Consider the following 19,014-nt stretch of genomic DNA (forward strand, 5'->3'; position numbering starts at 1 on the left):
GCAGAGACATGAGTTTTACTATCTTCGCCAGGCCTCTCAGTGGACGCAGCTTGGCGATAGAGTGACTGGGGAGTTTTTTGAGATTACTGGACCTCGCCATGCTCAAGCAGGAGTCCGCCAGCATGGGAGGCCGGACGAATCAGTAGCCACCACTGAGCCCAGGGAGATCAGAGCCATTGCCACTGAGTTCTATAGAGACCTGCTTTCAGCGGAGCCAGCAAACTGAGGCTCGGGATGCTTGCAGACAGACTGTGTGGGCCCATGTGCAGAGGAGGGTCACAGATCGTATGCGTACAGTTCTGGGTGAGCCTCTTTCAGAGGTTGTGCTTGCTGAGGCCTTGAGGGCCCTTCCACGCCATAGTTGCCCTGGGGACGCATTGACGCCTGCCTTTTTTATGCGCTATTGGGACCTTTTGGGGCCAGCCTCCGCAGGGGCTTTCAGTATGTTTTGGACACTGGGGTGATGCCACAAAGCTTTTCAGAGGGCTTGATCTTTCTTATCCCCAAGGGGGAGGGAGTATCACATGATATTCGGCATTGGAGACCTATTACGATCCTCAATACTGTCTACAAGGTCTTAGCAAAGGCCTTGAGTTTGAGGATCCAGCCCTTTCTGGGGGAGTTGATTCATGCTACCCAGACAGGATTCGTCAAGGAGCGTAGTATCCTTGACAACATTTTCACCTTCTGGGAGGCGACAGCCCGAGCTAGATTTCTCGGTGAGGACTTAGTCGTGATGCTTCTCGATTTTGAGAAGGCATACGATAGAGTCGATTGGGGTTTCCTAGAGGGCACTATGCTTCGCCTGGGCTTTGAGCCAGTTTGGATTCGAGGAGTGGCGGCTCTATATTCCACAGCTCGTAGCCAAGTGCTGATTGCAGGAGGACGGGGGCCGAGTTTTGAGTTGACCAGATCAGTCCGTTAGGGGTGTCCTTTCTTTTTTTTCCCGAGAAAAGATCCTTTCATTAGTTATATAAAAACGCCCGTAGGGCTACAAAAGATCCTCTCTGCTCATAAGAAAACAGAGCAGAGAACAAAGCAAGGCAGCCAGGGAGACTCTCCCTAGGTGCTGAAAAGTACAAGTATCAGTACAAAGAACTGAGAGGCTATATCATACAATAGGGGGGAAAAGCCAAACAGGTGGCCTGTAGTGCCAATGGGGGACCCCGCGTGTAGGGTATAGAAGAGGCCGCTGCGCCAAGTGGTGTGAAAGGCCTGGCACCGCAAGATCGCCTCATCCGAGTCGCCCCGGATGCGGTCATACCGTCCTCGCAGGGTGTGGATCAACTCCTGCCAAATCCCCCGAACAGTCTCTACTAGTGGCTCCAGTCTCCCCTCAAAGGCCCTGAAACACCGGGCCCTCCAGGTGAACCAAATCGTGAGGCTGCTGAGGAGCTCCCATCGTAGATCCCTCTCCTGTGTCCAGCCGGCGGACGAGAAATCCGGTGAAGGAACAAGGTGAGGCTGGCCCCTAATGAATCTAATGGCCTGGCTGTCCTGCTCCATCTCATAGTCCATAGCAGGCCCTGACGAAGTCGACCAAGCAGCGGCACCCCACGTATACATACCCTCTGGAGCGAGGGGGGGCAGAATGCGCAGCATCCGCAGCCAAATCTGCTACGCCTGAGGGCAGTCCCATAGGCAATGTCTCTGTGCCTCCATAGGGTGGCCGCATCGGACGCAGGCCGCCGGAAGACCGTTGTAGAGAAGGAATTGTGGCCTTGACGTGTTCTTGGCAATCTGGTAATAAAATCCATGGAAATTTTTTCCAACTTATTACTTGGGATTTGCAAAGGATCCAACATCCCAGCCTGTCTAAAGCGTTCAGCTTTATTTGCTTGATAAATCTGACACTAAGTACACCTTTTTGATCTGACTAAGTGCATCTACTATACTATTCATGGACCCCTTTCAATAGCGTATTTCAAAATCAAAATCTTGCATTAACTCTGTCCATCTAGTTTTTCGTCCTCTCAAATTATCCGCATCACACACATACTTGATTGAGTGATGATCAATCAATACCACAAACTTGGAGCCATATAAATAATGCATCCAAACCGTGAGAGCGTAAATGAGAGCATAAAGCTCCTTTTCAAGGGTTGGCCAACGAGATTGAGCGTCGTCTAGCTTTCGACTCTCGAAAGCAACAGGTCTACCATCTTGGAATAGAGTAGACCCGATTGCATAGTCACTCGCGTCAGTCTCAATAACATAAGGCCGACTAGGATCGGGTAGTGCTAAGGTAGGGGTTCCTTGACTTTATCTTTCGAAAGTCTGGAGGCCATATCCAAATTATTATTCCAAGGGATAGGCAGATTCGACTTACGTCCACGATCTTTTAACAAGGTGTGAGCTGAGAGTACTCTTGCACAGGTTTTCAAAGAAAAACAACAAAACTGAGAAAAGAACGAAGTTGTCTCATTGTCTGCGGTATTGGCCAAGCCAAAACCTTCTGAACTCGGTCACATAGAAGCCAGGTATGAGATAGGACGTATAATATGACGAAGTATAATGTCGTACTGGACGTCTTTTTTTTTTTTCCGAGAAAAGATCCTTTCATTAGTTATAAAAAAAACGCCCACTGGGCTACAAAACCCCTCTCTTGCTCATAAGAAGACAGAGCAGAGATGCAATCAAGGCAGCCAGGGAGACTCTCCCTAGGTGCAAAAAAGTACAAATAAAAAAGTACACATAACTGAGAGGCTATATCATACAATAGGAGGGGGGGAAATCCAAACAGGTGGCCTGTAGTGCCAGCAAGGGTACCCGCGTGTAGAGTATAGAAGGGGCTGCTGCGCCAAGTGGTATGGAAGCCCTGGCGCCGCAAGATCGCTCGATCCGAGTCGCCCCAGATGCGGTCATACTATCCTCGCAGGGTGTGAATCAACTCCTATTAGATACTCCGAACAGTCTCTGCTGGTGGCTCCAGTCTCCCCTCAAAGGCCCTGGAACAACGGGCTCTCCAGGTGAACCATATGGTGAGGCTGCTGAGGAGCTCCCATCGTAAATCCCTCTCCTGTGTCCAGCCGGCGGACGAGAAATCCGGTGAAGAAACAAGGCGAGGCTGGCCCCTAATGAATCTCATGGCCTAGCTGTCCCAGAGCAGGCCCTGACGAAGTCGACCAAGCAGCGGCTCCCCACGTATACATGCCCTCTGAAGAGAGGGGGGCCAAAATGTGCAGCATCCTCAACCAAATCTGTTGCGCCTGTGGACAGCCCCATAGGCAATGTCTGTGTGCCTCCAATGGGTGGCCGCATCGGACGCAGGCCGACGAAAGGCCACTGTAGACAAGCCAGGTGCCAACTGCAGAGCCCCTGTGGGCAACCAGCCACTGGAAAGTCGAGATCCTGCGTGCCTGTCGGCTAGCCCAGAGCCTGGTTCAAAAATCCTCCAAGAACTCTTGTGAGAGTCCCTGTAGCCGCCAAAGCTCTGATGCAGCTGGAGAGACCATCCTCCTCGCAGTCAAAATATGCCTCCCCAGCCAAACAGTGTACTGGAAAAAGGTGATCTCTGTGGCCTCGGGGGATGCAAAAGGATCCTGCCACTCGTACTCGCCAGGGTCCCACAAGAGCCGGGCCAAGGGGCGCGCAGCATATGCCCATATGCGCTAATCAGAGTCCACATCTGCAGGGTCTGGATCAATATGCCACTTCCGAGAAGCGGCGGCCACTACCCGTATCCTCTGAAAGATGCACTCTGCAACCAAAGGCGACTCCGCCTCCACTCTCTGAAGTCTGCCCTCATCCTGTATCTCATAGTAGAGGCATCTACCATCCTCAGTGCAAGCTCTGACAACAATCAGGATCTCCAACTGTGTAAAGGCTCCCATCCACCGTGGGGCCGCTGGCTCGAAAGGCATGAACCACTCCTCAGTGAGTGCCTCCTGAATGTCATCCCTCATAATCAACCCCCCTCTGAAGTGACTCAGCCTCTCCGCCCGAATCTCCTCCGGGAGACTGCAAAAGGCCTGCCAATCTCCAAAACTGCGTGCTGGGCCTGCCGCAAATGGTCCCCAGGCTAGACGAGGCCGAGAACCCAGCATATGACCATGCTCTGTGCGTATCGCGGGGCTCCAGATGAGCGGCTGTCTGGCCCGCTCGGTCTCAGCAGCTCCCAAGTTCGCAGGATGCTCAAGGCAAATCTGTCCTCCCATCCTCTACTGAGGCCTGTCCTCCTCATCTCTATGAAGATCCATCGTATCTCTGGTGCCCAAGTGCCCCCTGTTGGGGGAGCTCTAGCGTGCAGCCGCTGAAAAAGCAGCTCCTTCCAAGGCTCAGCGCCTGGAAGGAGCCCCCGAACAATAAGCTTCCCCAACAAGGCTCTACTCTGATCAGCTGGATTTATAATGCCCAAGCCCCCCTGGGCCAGCGGAAGAGTAATAACTGCCCAAGCAACCTTCGCTCGGGCCGGCTGACCATCCCGCCCAGACCAAAGAAAGTTCCTGATCAGCCTCTGTACCTGACTGATGCAAGAGCTCAAGAAGATCCAGCAAGACGTGATGTACCATATAGTCGCTAAGAGCACCTGATTTGTCACCACCACCCTCCCAGCCAAGGATAGCCGAGCTGTACTCCAATATAAAAGCTTCTTCCGAATGCTGAGAAGAAGCGAGGCGATCTGCTGCTCAGGTGACAAATCAAGTCCAATCTCGCATCCCAGATACCGCACTGCTGTGCCAGGAGGAATCCATCTAAATCCCGGGTCTGGGCTCCATGCCGAAGCGGGAGCGCCAATTGATCCAAAAGGCCACTGTCTTGCGCCAATTGATCAATGCTCCCGAAGCCACACCAAAAACCTGTAGCAACTGCTCTGCCCTCTGTAGATTGGCCTCCTGGCCATGCAGAAACAATCCCGTGTCATCAGCAAACTCAGAATTGAGCAGGTCCTCACCCCGGACTGGAAGCTGGAGTCCTCTCAAACCAACCTCCTCTGCTGTCAGATACATGCTCATAGCCTCTGCAAAGAAGAGAAAAAGGAACGGGGGGTGAGGGCATCCCTGACGGACTGATCTGGTCAACTCAAAACTCGGCCCCCGTCCTCTTGCCATCAACACCTGACTACGAGCTGGCTCAAAACCCAGGCGAAGCATCGTGCCCTCTAGGAAACCCCAATCGACTCTATCGTATGCCTTCTCAAAATCGAGAAGCATCACGACCAAGTCCTCAGCGATAAATCTAGCTCGGGCCGTCGCCTCCCAAAAGGTGAAAATGTTGTCAAGGATACTGCGCTCCTTGACGAATCCTGTCTAGGTAGCATGAATCAACTCCCCAACGAAGGGCTGGATCCTCAAACTCAAGGCCTTTGGTAGGACTTTGTAGACAGTATTGAGGGCCTCCAATGCCGAATATCATCTGACACTCCCTCCCCCTTGGGGATAAGAAAGATCAAGCCCTCGAAAAGCTCTGTGGCATCACCGCAGTGTCCAAAACATACTGAAAGCCCCTGCGGAGGCCTGGCCCCAAAAGGTCCCAATAGCGCATAAAGAAGGCAGGCGTCAATCCGTCCTCCCCAAGGCAACTATGACGCGGAAGGACCCTCAAAGCCTCAACAAGCTCATCCTCTGAAAGGGGCTCACCCAAAACTGTGCGCATACGATCTGTGACCCTCCTCTACACATGGGCCCCCACAGTCTGTCTGCAAGCATCACGTGCCTCCGTGGCTGGCTCCGCTGAAAGCAGGTCTCTATAGAACTCAGTGGCAATGGCTCTAATCTCCCCGGGCTCAGTGGCTAACGATCCGTCCTGCCTCCTGAGCTAGCTTACTCCTGCTCGAGCATGGCGGGGTCCGGTGATCTCAAAGAACTCCCCAGTCACTCTATCACCAAGCTGCGTCCATTGAGAGGCCTGGCGATGATAGTAGAACTCATGTCTCTGCTCCTCTGCCTCTCTAACCTCCTGGCGTGCCTGGCTCAGCTAGGACGCCACCCACTCACATGTAGGCAGCTGCTCCTGAAGACGCTGAAGCGAAGCAAGGCTACATCTCAAGCGACGCTCCCGCTCTCGAGTCTCTCCCAGCCGTGTCAAGGCAGTAGCATGCAGAAAAGAGCTGAGCTCGATGAGTCCCTGGGCACACTAGCCTGCTGCATCCAGGTCAGAGCTCTGGCTATCATGCCATATCCTCTCAAAGTCCTCAGAAAGACTGGGATCTGTAAGTATCCTCTCTCGGATCCTCCACTGCAAGCTGGTCTCCCGTGTCCTCTCCTCCAGTGTCAAGATAACTGGCGCATGGTCTGAAAAAGAGGTGCCAGCGAGAATGCCAACAGAGCCACCACGCTCCCCGAACCTGTCCCCACATAGAAGCGATCAATCCGTGATAGATTAGTCCCTCCCTGCCGCCGCCGCTGATCCGACCGAGAAAAACTAAGACTGTCCTGAGAACGAGAGAAAGCCTCATGCTGCCATGCATCAGTGATCTGCAGTGTCATACAAAAACGATCCCAAGCTAAGCTCGCTGAAGCCTTCGCCCCTCACCCTGCTCGAGCTGCTGCCTGTTCGCACCCCCCTCCCCGCCCTCAAGACTTAGCCTCTCCCCGCCTGCTCGCACCCCCCCCCTCCGCGCCCCTGTGTTTCTCGCGCCCCCCTCCCTCCCTTCTCACGCCCGTCGCCCCCTGCCCGCCTGCCCCAGTTTCCCTCGCGCCCACCGCTCTCCCCCTTCCTCCACGTCCCGCCCCCCTGCCTGCCCCCGCCCTACCCGCCCCCTTGCGCGCTTTCCCCGCCCCCCCCTTTTCGTTCCCCGCTGCCCCTTTTTTCTCCGCCTCTGCCTCCCCACTACCCCTTTTTTTTTCTCCTCCCCCCCCTTTTTTTTTCTCCTCCCCCGTCTGTCTTCCACCCCTTCCCCTCTGTCTCCCACCCCCCCCCTTTTGTTTTTCCGCCCTTCCCTCTCTTCCCCTCCTCGCTCCATTTTTTCGTGCAGCTTGGCTCTTGCAGGACCCCCCGCTTATCGCTTCGCCCTCGACTCAGCTTCAGACTCTGATGGAGGTTCCTCCCGCCCCACCTCAGAGGGACTCTTCCGCAGCCCCCTCGCCCGCCCCTGAGGATACCCCCATCACGCTTTCTCTTTCGCCAGAAGAGGAAGCGAGCCTCGCCGCGGAGGTGGAACGCCTCCAGGCACATTCCACCATCTGCCGCATAGTTGGCACTCGCCCCAATAGAGGGGAGATCCGGGATCTTCTCTAGGCCCGCCTTCTTGCAGATGTGGTCAAGATCCTGGACGTTCAGTTATTGGGCCGTGGACACTACCAGATTGAGTTCGAGACAGCCCAGAGCATGGCCCAGGTCCTAGCCATGAGTCCCCTTGACATCAGGGGCACTCGGGCCTTCTTCAGACCTTGGCAGCATGGTTTCGACCCAGCAGCAGCCGAGCAGGGAGAGCGCCTATTCCATGTTACAGTTTGTTTTCCTGGACTTTGCCGCGAGTACCTTCCGCTCCTTTCTAGGATAGGATCATTGGTGAGCTCGGTGCTTGAGACTGGCCCCACAACAGCTTCAGTGGTGGCTAGAGCAGCTGGCCTGCCTTCAGTCAGAGTTTTGGCTCCTGACATCTTCTCCCTTCCGAAGGTCATTCAATTACCTAGGATAGGGGGGGATGGATCGATCCGAGAGTGGAGTTTTCGAGGCTCCCGAACCAGTGTTTTACATGCAGGCAGGTCGGCCACCTGGCCAAAGCCTGCCGTCGCAGGAGACCCCGACCTTCACCGCAGCACCAGACCCCCGATGGCCCGCCCACAGATGCCGCTCGGCAGGCACCCTCCGGGACACCTGCTCAACCCACACAGACCTCGGAGTGTCAGCCTGGACAGGGGCGCCGTAGAGGGAGACAGCCACAGCATGCCCAAAGACCGACGCAGGAACAGAGTCACAGCCTCAGCATCACTGGGTTCTAGTGAGGAACGGCTTTGCTCCCCTCCAGGAGGAGACCCCAACGCAGACTGAGGATCAGGAGATGCCAGCACCCCCCCCCTTCGCCCCCACCCCCCCTCCCCCGTCCCCCCCTCCCGCCTCGCTTCCACCTTCGCCTCCTCCCGTTCCCGCTCCCACTTTTTCAGCGGCTCCTTCCCCACCTCCTCTCCCCCCCCCCTCCTACAGTATTGATATTTTGATGATGCAAGAGCACCATTTGGGTGAGAGCAGGATCCGGAGATATGGTTCGATGATGCCTGGTAGATGGGACACCTTTTGGTCTGCAGGGTTTGGCCCCTTGGGTGGCAGGCTATTGTGGATCGCGGGATCATTGTGCCTGGTAGAGCACAGTATGTCATTCTGAGGACGCATGATGAGCTCTTTGGCGTGCTCAATGTCTATGCGCCCAACCATGCTAGTGCCAGAGCAGAGTTCTGGACCCAGGTTACGGATGCATTGCCAGAGGCCGCACATTGGTGTGTCGGGGGAGACTTCAACATGCTTGACGACCCGGCCGATAGGGTGGGAGGCAGTCATGTTACAGTGCACGGTACGGAGCTTGCAGCTTGGGAGCGATTTTGCATGACACTGAGGATCACTGATGCATGGCAGCATGAGGCCTTCTCCCGCTCTCAGGACAGTCTTAGTTTCTCTCGGTCGGATCGCCAGCAGGGAGGGACTAATCTATCACGGATTGATCGCTTTTATGTGGGCGACAGGTTAGGGGAGCGAGGGGGCTCCGTTGGCATTCTCGCTGGCACCTCTTTTTCAGACCATGCGCCAGTTATTTTGACACTTGAGGAGAGGACACGGGAGACCAGCTTGCAGTTGAGGATCCCAGAGAGGGTACTTACAGATCCTAGTCTCGCTGAGGACATTGAGAGGATATGGCATGATAGTCAGAGCTCTGACCAGGATGCAGCAAGCTAGTGTGCCCAGGGACTCATCGAGCTCAGCTCTTTTTTGCACGCTGCAGCCTTGACACGGCTGGGAGAGGCTCGCGAGTGGGAGCGTCGGCTGAGACGTAGCCTTGCTTCGCTTCAGCAGCCTACATGTGAGTGGGTGGCGTCCCAGCTGAGCCAGGCACGCCGGGAGGTTAGAGAGGCAGAGGAGCAGAGACATGAGTTTTACTATCGCCGCCAGGCCTCTCAATGGACGCAGCTTGGTGATAGAGTGACTGGGGAGTTTTGAGAGATTACTGGGCCCCGCCATGCTCGAGCAAGAGTCCGCCAGCTTGGGAGGCCGGACGGATTGGTAGCTACTGAGCCCGAGGAGATCAGAGCCATTGCCACTGAGTTCTATAGAGACCCGTTTTCAACGGAGCCAGCCACTGAGGCTCGGGATGCTTGCAGACAGACTGTGTGGGCCCATGTGCAGAGGAGGGTCACAGATCGTATGCGTACAGTTCTGGGTGAGCCTCTCTCAGAGGTTGAGCTTGCTGAGGCCTTGAGGGCCCTTCCGCGCCATAGTTGCCCAAGGGAGGACGGATTGACGCCTGCCTTTTTTATGCACTATTGGGACCTTTTGGGGCCAGGCCTCAGCAGGGGCTTTCAGTATGTTTTGGACACTGGGGTGATGCAATAGAGCTTTTCAAAGAGCTTGATCTTTCTTATCCCCAAGGGGGAGGGAGTATCACATGATATTCGGCATTGGAGACCTATTACGATCCTCAATACTGTCTACAAGGTCTTAGCAAAGGCCTTGAGTTTGAGGATCCAGCCCTTCCTGGGGGAGTTGATTCATGCTACCCAGACAGGATTCGTCAAGGAGCGTAGTATCCTTGACAACATTTTCACCTTCTAGGAGGCGACGGCCCGAGCTTAGAGGGCACTATGCTTCGCCTGGGCTTTGAGCCAGGTTGGATTCGAGGGGTAGCGGCTCTATATTCCACAGCTCGTAGCCAGGTGCTGATTGCAGGAGGACGGGGGCCGAGTTTTGAGTTGACCAGATCAGTCCGTCAGGGGTGTCCTCTCGCCCCGTTTTTTTTCTCTTCTTTGCTGAGGCTATGAGCATGTATCTGACAGCAGAGGAGGTTGGTTTGAGAGAACTCCAGCTCCCAGTCCGGGGGAAGGACTGCTCGATGCTGAGTTTGCTGATGACACGGGTTTATTTTTGCATGGCCAGGAGGCCAATCTTCAGCGGGCAGAGCAGTCGCTCCAGGTTTTTAGTGCAGCTTCGGGAGCATTGATCAATTGGCGCAAGACAGTGGCCTTTTGGATCAGTAGGGCTCCCACTCCAGCATGGAGCCCAGACCCGGGTTTTAGATGGATTCCTCCTGGCACAGCAGTGTGATATTTGGGATGCCAGATTGGACTAGATTTGTCACCTGAGCAGCAAATTGCCCCGCTTCTTCCGAGCATTCGGAAGAAGCTTTTGTATTGGGGTACAACTCGGCTATCCTTGGCTGGGAGGGTGGTGGTGGCAAATCAGGTGCTTTTAGCGACCATGTGGTACATTATGTCTTGCTAGATCTTCTCGAGCTCTTGTATCAGCCAGGTACAGAGGCTGATCAAGAACTTTCTTTGGTCTGGGCGGGATGGTCAGCCAACCCGGGCAAAGGTTGCTTGGGCAGTTATTACACTTCCGTTGGCCCAGGGAGGCTTGGGCATTATAGATCCAGTTGATCAGAGTAGAGCCTTATTGGGAAAGCTTATTGTTCGGGGGCAGCTTACAGGCGCTGAGCCTTGGAAAGAGCTTCTTTTGCAGCGGCTGCAGGCTCGGGCTCCCCCAGCAGGGGGCACTTGGGCACCAGAGATACGATGGATCTTCATAGAGATGTGGAGGACAGGCCTCAGTAGAGGATGGGAGGACAGATTGCCTTGAGCATCCTGAGAGCTTGGGAGTTGCTGAGATCGGGGCTCTTTCAGAGACCTCCTTGTTGTGATGAGGAGCGGGCCAGACAGCCGCTCATCTGGAGCCCAGCTGTTCGCACAGAGCAGGGTCATATGCTGGGTTCTCGGCCTCGTCTAGCCTGGGGACCATTGGCGGCAGGCCCAGCACGTAGTTTAGGAGACTGGCAGGCCTTCTGCAGTCTCTATCGTGGTTGGGAGGTGAGTTAGGCCTGCACCCCCTTCACCTTGTTTGGCTTTGGTTTGCCGGTTTCGAGTTGTGTTTCAGGATTGCTCTACGAGGAGATCCTTGGGGATTTGACATTATGTATAAGCCATGTTGGGCGTTGGGCCATGATGTATTCAGTTGAACTCTTCCTTGAATGTGAATAAAGAAATATCGAAAGAGGCACGAAGCTTTGGGACCAACAGGTGTCATTGTTTTTGTGTAGGAGCGCTCTATCTCCCTTTTTCTCCTTACTTTGCTGATTTACAACTGTGTTTGGGTGACTATTAGTCTACCGCACTTTCGTTTCTACTAAAGGTCGGTTTCACGCCCACACACCACAGGAGGTTACCAGTCAGTGTGCCTATGTCAAGAGGATACTCAACCCAGGTACACATGCCAATGCCTTTTCAAGAATCACCCACGAGAGGTTACTATTCAGAGAGCTTGCTAAATCCAATGGACACGACCACCCTGACCGTAGAGGAGAAGCCCTTCTATGCGATAGCTCGAGATCCAACATCTACTTCAACAACATCGGAACCGTCCTCCGGGATCCCCTAGCAATGGATGTATCCTACCTTGTGGATGTGGATGTGAATAGCACACCAAAGCTAGCAAGATGTATGTACAGCCCAAAGCCCAAGGACCTTCAAGTTTTTTTTTATCCATTTCATTTCATCTATTACCAGATTCTATAACAACTTTGTAACTTTCTGTCTCGTAGACTGGTCTTTTGAAGACGTTTAATAGAACATTCTTTCACACGGACAGAGATTACCAGACTCATCTGTCAGGATTTAGTTAAGCTGGACATTAGGAGGACATGGATACAGCCGACTGAGAAGCTGGGCACGAAGATGGCTTTCTACAGAGAGCATTTTCTTCAGCTCACAGCAGATGGTTTTGTGATCAGACCCAGTTACATGGATGTACACTTGTCTCATGCAGTACGATGTGCTATTGGTCAAATTCGCACATCCTCACACCAGCTTGAGATTGAGATTGGCCAATATAGAGGTATAGTAGCTGAAGCTAGGATATGTCGACTATGCCATGGGGAGCCAGAGACAGAGCTGCATTATATATGCCATTGTACTGCATACTATGAGATACGTGGTCGTTTCCGCTGTTTATTCAGAGAGGGTTTTGGACCACTTTCCAGAGTCATGGGGTACCATGACCAGAGGTGTTTGGGATTGTTCTTGCTTGAGCTGCGGAGATATAGAGATAGCTTGCTTAGGCGCACAGAGAGCCAGACTCAGAGGCACATTACAGACTTCTTTAGTCCAGCCATCACTGCGCCAGATGGACCACAACAGCAGCAGGACATGGATACCGCCCACACTAGCGGTACACTGGTTGATCATGCGATTGAGCTTGGGTAGTCCAGACGCCCACGACTACGGAGGAGGGCATCCCAGCATAGACGGAGGTTGCAGCGACAGATTCAGATTATTCTTGCGAGACATGCGGGACACCCAGTCAAGGTGCTGACCACAGAGGATATTGAGGAGATCCGCCAGCGTCCGATGCGGCACATATTATGAGATGGAGGCACCTCCATAGTGTACCCCCCGTCCCACATGATATTGTATCCCCTCACTGTACTCCACTCACCTCCATAGCGTACCCCCCCCCCCTCACTATATTCACACCCTATAAGGGTTTCTGTTTACCTTCCAGTTCCAGTTTCATTTTCTAGGTGCCAGTAGCATCATCTTTATTTTTCATTTTCTAGTTTTTTATCCAGACATTGTATCAGATCCATGTAGGTCATTATGGCCTTTTGAAGACGTTAATATAACATTTCATCTCTCTCTCTCTCTCTCTCTCTCTCTCTCTCTCTCTCTCTCTCTCTCTCTCTCTCTCTGTGTGCCGAATTGCAGAGAGGCCTGGAGGAAACTCCGAGAACATCACCCTCCCACACCTATCACCTACCCAGACACATGGCACTTCTATGCACGCTCCCTCTTAATAGAAAGCAATTGGATTTGAAGGTTGGAGATCAGGTGTTATTGAAATTCCAAAAGGCTCGCCTTCGCAAGCAGACTGGGAAAGATGGTAACTATCCGACGCTATCTTGCAGGTATTATGGACCATTTCAGATCTTGGAAAAGATCAATGAGGTAGCTTACAGGCTGGTGTTGCCGGATCATTGGCGGATTCATAATGCTTTCCATGTCAGTCTCTTGAAGAGATATGTTGGTCCTGAGCCGGTGGAGCCGGTTATGGAAGATCAACCCGAGGTTGATGAGCTGGAAGAGGTATTGCAGCCTGAGCAGATTGTTTTTCACAAGAAGCGGAAAGCTACTAGAGGTAGGCTTGTCCGTAAGTACCTTGTGAAGTTCACGAACTATCCAGCACTTGATGCGAAGTGGATGGACGAGGCATAATTTAAAGACTATCTAGATCTTCTGGCGGCCTACTTGGAAGCTTTACAGTTGCAAGGAAACTGATTAGAAGCCGGGGGGAATGTCACCACTTCTGTGACAGACGTCTGAAATGATGTCATGATTGAATACATGTGGAAGGGCTCCACGGAAGGATTGGCATCCTAGTGTGAGTTCCTGGCATGATTTATGAACTCATGGAAGGGTGGTAACCTTGGTGAGTGACTCTAGACTCATGGAGGGGTGGTTACCCTGGTGAGTACTTTTTGGTCCTGTGTGGACGGCGCTTGTGAACGGGCTAGTTGGATGTACAAGATGTAAGTTGGGAGATTTCATCCACTATGTTTGTGCACCAGCATATGTATGTGAGTTGCACGTGCATGGATGACTTGTTTTTGATGCCTGGACATTGCTTGGTATTTTGCATGTGAATGTCCATGGGCACCGGGGACGCCTGGACAACCCGTGGACACGCGTGTGCACACCTGTTTGGGACTCATATGGTTTCCTTATGTGTTTTGCATGTGGTAAGTGTGCATACTTAACCCAATTTATTCATTATTTCATGTTACTAAGGTTTATTGGGTGCAGGGTTCACATTCACTTAAAGTGTGGGCGGACACACTTATAATTTTATAAGTGAGTTCACATGAGGGTGAACTATTTTTTATGAACTAAGGCCAAATATGAGAGATGGGCACCCAGGCACTCCCAAAAAGCTCCACGAGTTGCTATTCTAGGTGTGGGAGGGCCAAAGTGGGCAAGCCCTGACTTGTAGAGCACTCAACTGGAAATCGTGGGCTGTTAGGAGCTGTGGATAGGAAAAAAAGCAAGTTTACTCATATGCATGAGTTACAGGTGGAATACATGCGAAGTACAAGGGTCCCAGGGCTAGCTGGCTGCTATTTCTCTCCAGTTTCATTTTCTAGGTGCCAGTAGTATCATCTTTATTTTTCATTTTTTATTTTTCATTAGTTTTCATTTTCTGGGTTTTTTTTTTTTATCCAGACATTGTATCAGATCCACCATGATGTAACTTTTGGTCTCATAGGTCATTATGGCCTTTTGAAGACGTTAATATAACATTTCATTTCATTTCATTTCTGCAGGGCAGGTCAACTTCATCTACACGGGCTGCAAGCTGATCGATTTGGCTCCAGGAGCTTGTGCATGGCTGTTGGGACTGTTTTTGGGCTTCACTGCTGAGAATAAGGCTTGGACGGAGTGAGCAGAGCCTCTACAGGAGCTCGCCGACTATTATAAGGGCCATTATTGGCTGTTTTTACAGGTTTGCAGGAGGTTTCTCGCGACGAAACTTGAGCAAACATGTCCCTAGACAAGTACCATACCTGGGGATGTGATCTAGTGGAACCCGTGGGTGGCCAGTGAGCTAAAACCATGGCTAGTTACTCACTCTACCCTGGTTGGTGACCGAGGGTGTTCTACAGGAGCGGTTGGTGATCGCTCAACCTTGGTTGGTGACCGAGGGTGTTGCAACAAGAGTGGTTGGTGACCGCTCGACCTTGGTTGGTGACCGAGGAGTTGCAGGTAATGTGTTTACCTATGTTTCCACAGTTGGATAAAATTGGTGTCGGTTGGATGAGTGTGTACTCTCCGGGCACCCGCATCTTGTACATATAGATACTTCTGTTGGTAATAAAGATACCTCGGGGGGGGCTGGCCCAACTTTAGCCCCTAGTGTTGTGTCATGTACAAGTTGGTTTATGTTTACAGGATGTATATGCTCATGTAATGTTTCACAATGATGGTAATCATGTATATGCCAGGAATGGTTGATGTATGTATGTTGTTTTGGTAATGAATTGGTTCCGTATACACATGCCCGTATGTGACATTCTGCATGCATACACTGTTGACAGAGATCACCTCCCACGGCTAGCACTACAGTCTTGGAGAGGGAGAGGGAGCAGGAGTGGGTGAGACCAGCTCGACTGCCCCCCTCCTTGTCCACATGGCCGCCACCATTACCGATACATGCATGGTATTCTGAGGTAGTTGAGTGATTTCATGCACAAGGCATACAGATGGACTGTCTCCCCCCCAATTTGGTACAGCCTAGATTCCTCCTACCTTGACCTCTCATGACATGAGATCAACCAGATCATCTAGTTAGATCTACTCGGACTACACATAAATAGGACATGGATTTCGCCATCAGGTTGGTAAGAAGTGTGAGTTCTATAGAGATCATTTCTTGAGACTTTCCGAGGATGGATTCATGGAGATTCCGAGATACATAGAAATACACATGTCACATGTGTTGGAGAATGCACAGGCAGAAGCATAAACAAGATGAGAGAGAGTAGGGAAAGCTTGTGGACAACACCACCTTTTATATCAGCTTGAAGCTTTACATTGGCAATAGGCCAGCAAGAGATGTTGAACTTGTGCAAGGGAAAAGGATGGTAGTGAATAATGGGGGAACTCCTTATATAGTCCATGTGTGAGCTCGCCGACTGCCTCTAGGACTGGCCGACTGCTCAGAAGACAAATAAATAGGAGAAAATGCATAAAATACCCAATAATAGGTACAGCCCCAAAACACTCAGATGCATAAATTCTAACAACATGCTATGCTGGCCAGCTCAAGGTTTCCTCCCACCACCTCAGAGTAGAGACTAGCAAAGCCGAGAATATCCCTCGGAAGGAGAGGATATGCAAAGTATGCACCACGAGAGGAGCCGTAGAGGCCCATTATATGTTCAGCTGTCCCGCGTACTACGAGATACACGGAAGAATCCACTACCTTTTCCAAGAGGGATTCGGGCCACTCGCACAGGGATGTAGTGTTGAAGCAGCATGTTGAGAGACAGGCCCAGCCCCAACAGGCCACCTCCCTACGAGCCATCACAAATTTCTCTGTGCCCATACCCACCCTCCGGCTTCACATCCCAGAGGAGTTCTTAGCACAAGTGACCGATCCATTCTATAAGCCAAACGCCGCCAACCCAGAGCATCCAAACCCTCCACCACACGGAGACAGATCCGGAAGATTCTCTGCTGACATGACCTTGCGCCATCAGAGAGGCTTGACCCTGTTTCTTCCCTAAGATTGGTACTCGCTAAGAAGAGGGACCATAGGATAATCAGCTGCTATCTGGATGTATGGAGGACTGGTGCCGAGTGAAGAGACCACAGGTTACGATGCTCTCATGCATGAACAAGAGTAAGCCATTAGTTCCACATGCCATATTATTGTCCAAGTTCGGATCAGCCCCTCTCGTCATAGCTGTCATGTTCTTGGTAGTCACATACATATAACATGTCTACACACTACATGGAAATCCCCTCCCATGATTGGAGTTCTCTAGACAGCTGGCATAGGAGGGTCATAGCAGTTGTTGGTATGCACACATCACCAGTTGGTTTAAGTCACATAGCTTTGGGATGGACCGGCTCCCCCCCTTTGAGTACAGCTTGAACTCCCCCTTCCTTGATCTCTCACGGCAGAAGATCAACCGCATCATCCGTCCAGATCTGGCTAGACTTCATACAGACAGGACAACGATATCCCAGTTGAACTTTCCCTGAAGCTTCAGTTCTACAAAGAGCATTTCTTGAGGGTCACCAGGGATGGTTTCATTGAGAGGCCAAGACATTCAATTTACTCATGGATCACATGTGACCGCTTTTTGGTCTCATACACCCTTCAAGTCTTTCATAGACGTTAATAACATCTTTCTTTCACACGGCACACACGAGACTCTTATGCATCAAACCCTGAAAGTTTCAAACTTCAATACAAATTCAATAGTCCATTGATCAAGTTGAAGATTGTCTCATAAAGATCTATTTGTAGCATTGAAAATTTTAAATAAAGCCAAGACAAAGACCTTCCAAGGACACAATTTTTCCCATTTGTTGACTGATTTGATCTATAAGTAGTCGCATTTGACTCGTGCAATGATTTTCAGCCTCTACCTGCAGCATATGTAGGATGAAAACTATATTAGGCTGTACAAAATGTATATACCTATTAATGAGATGAAGCCACTAGTTTGACAAGTGATACATACATGTAACCCAAGCATATGGTTATTATGTGGTCTTTCTAGGCAATGCAGACTTTACTCAAAAAAGTTGACAAATCAAAAGCAATGACGTTGTTCATGTAAGAACATAACTACTAACTCATATCTGCAGATCTAAAGAAATTTGACTTATTGGATAGTCTACATTGAAATCTTATCAATGATATACCATCTTGCAACAGCGAGAATGTCTCTAGCCCTCATCTTCTCCATTTTAAAACTCACACTCTTTAGTGGTCTCGCACTCACATTTGGGATGCTTATCAGGATGGGTGGTTGGATATGATGGATAGTGGGTACACATGCAGTTTTCAACCCTCTATACACTCATATGGACTGTTTGTATGTGGATTTCAAATAATATTTTTTGGGTTTGTACATATGGAGATCATGAGTATGTTCTATGCCTTCTACTTGGGTGTTGTTTTGGGTTATGTGCAGGAAATTACAATCACTAACGAGTCTATGGATGGATACATATGAAGCCTGAAAAGGTACACTAATGGATTTTGAAGTGAAGTGGTTGACTACTGCATTGGTGGTTATCATACCATTTGGAAAATGGTTATAGTACTTCATGGATGGCATATATGGTGATTTGGGGGACAAAACCTTTGTGGGAGGCTCAGGAGAGAGGCCTGATGTCACCATTTGGTCACTCATTTGGTCCATCTCCATTTCTGGTGCCACTCCTACGGGACTGTCACTCCATAGAGCACATGTCACCATTTGGTCCCTTCACAAGTCTTGACCATTGTTTCACACACAAGGCAGAACCAAGGCGTGAACTGGGATTTTCCACGAAAGAAAGCTAGAGCATTTTACTGCCATGGTTTTGCCTGAAAGATGGCCATACAGCATGAGCAGCATGGGATTTTATTCATCAAAGGGACTTCTAATATTTATAAGTCGGTGTGTTCGCGTATCATTAATGATGGACTAGGCATATTATTGTTTTTGGGCATGGAAAGGTGGATAGGAGGCAGCGCCTAGATGGAACCTGGGCATCAAGCCAAGAAAAGCATAACAATTCATATTTTGGGCTAAAACTTGGAGTACAAGCCAAGGAAAGCATAAATCTGATATTTTTTGGCTAAAACTTGGAGTACAAGCCAAGGAAAGCATAAAGTTGATATTTTTGGGCAAGCTCAGCTATTTTGGGCAAAGAGGGAAAAGTATTGCAAATATAGCTAGTCGACGCATTAAAAGAAGCATTCTCTTTTCGCCATCCGCATCCCTCTTGGAGTTTCTCTCTTCTCTTTTGAGCATGTGCATCCACCTTCAGCCTTGTGCAATCTCCCTCTCTCTTTCTACACTGGTCAGCAGCCGTACATGATGACCTTCTCTCTCCTCTGTAAACTGGCCGTACAGCCATAGACACTCTCCTCTCTCTATGCTGGCTGTACAGTTGGCACAGTAGCCTCTACGCTGGCTTTACAGCTGGCACAGCAGCAGTATATTGGTGCAGCAGCTGTACAGAGGCCGTACAGGTTCACACGTGTTTCTGGGGTAGTTTTGAGGCTGTTTTCTGGGGCTGTTTTGCAGGAATCTGGGACAATTTTGCAAGCTATTTTGGGGCTAGTTTATGGTTCTGTTTTGGGGCTGATTTGGCA

General features: G+C 50.9%; 1 protein-coding gene across 1 annotated transcript in view; it reads right to left on the reverse strand.

The window, feature by feature from the left end:
• The window catches only part of LOC147614063 (alpha-1,3-mannosyl-glycoprotein 2-beta-N-acetylglucosaminyltransferase-like), a 122,871-nt gene that overhangs the window by 64,345 nt on the left and 39,512 nt on the right, over positions 1 to 19,014 (reverse strand). The window contains exon 3 of the mRNA XM_086780359.1: positions 17,204 to 17,291. Within this exon, the coding sequence (XP_086636485.1) occupies positions 17,204 to 17,291 (88 nt within the window). The remainder of the gene's footprint in view (positions 1 to 17,203; positions 17,292 to 19,014) is intronic.

This window comes from Cibotium barometz, chromosome 42 (assembly GCF_041138505.1).
Source record: "Cibotium barometz isolate CiBa-2024 chromosome 42, ASM4113850v1, whole genome shotgun sequence".
Classification (NCBI taxonomy): Eukaryota; Viridiplantae; Streptophyta; class Polypodiopsida; order Cyatheales; family Cibotiaceae; genus Cibotium; species Cibotium barometz.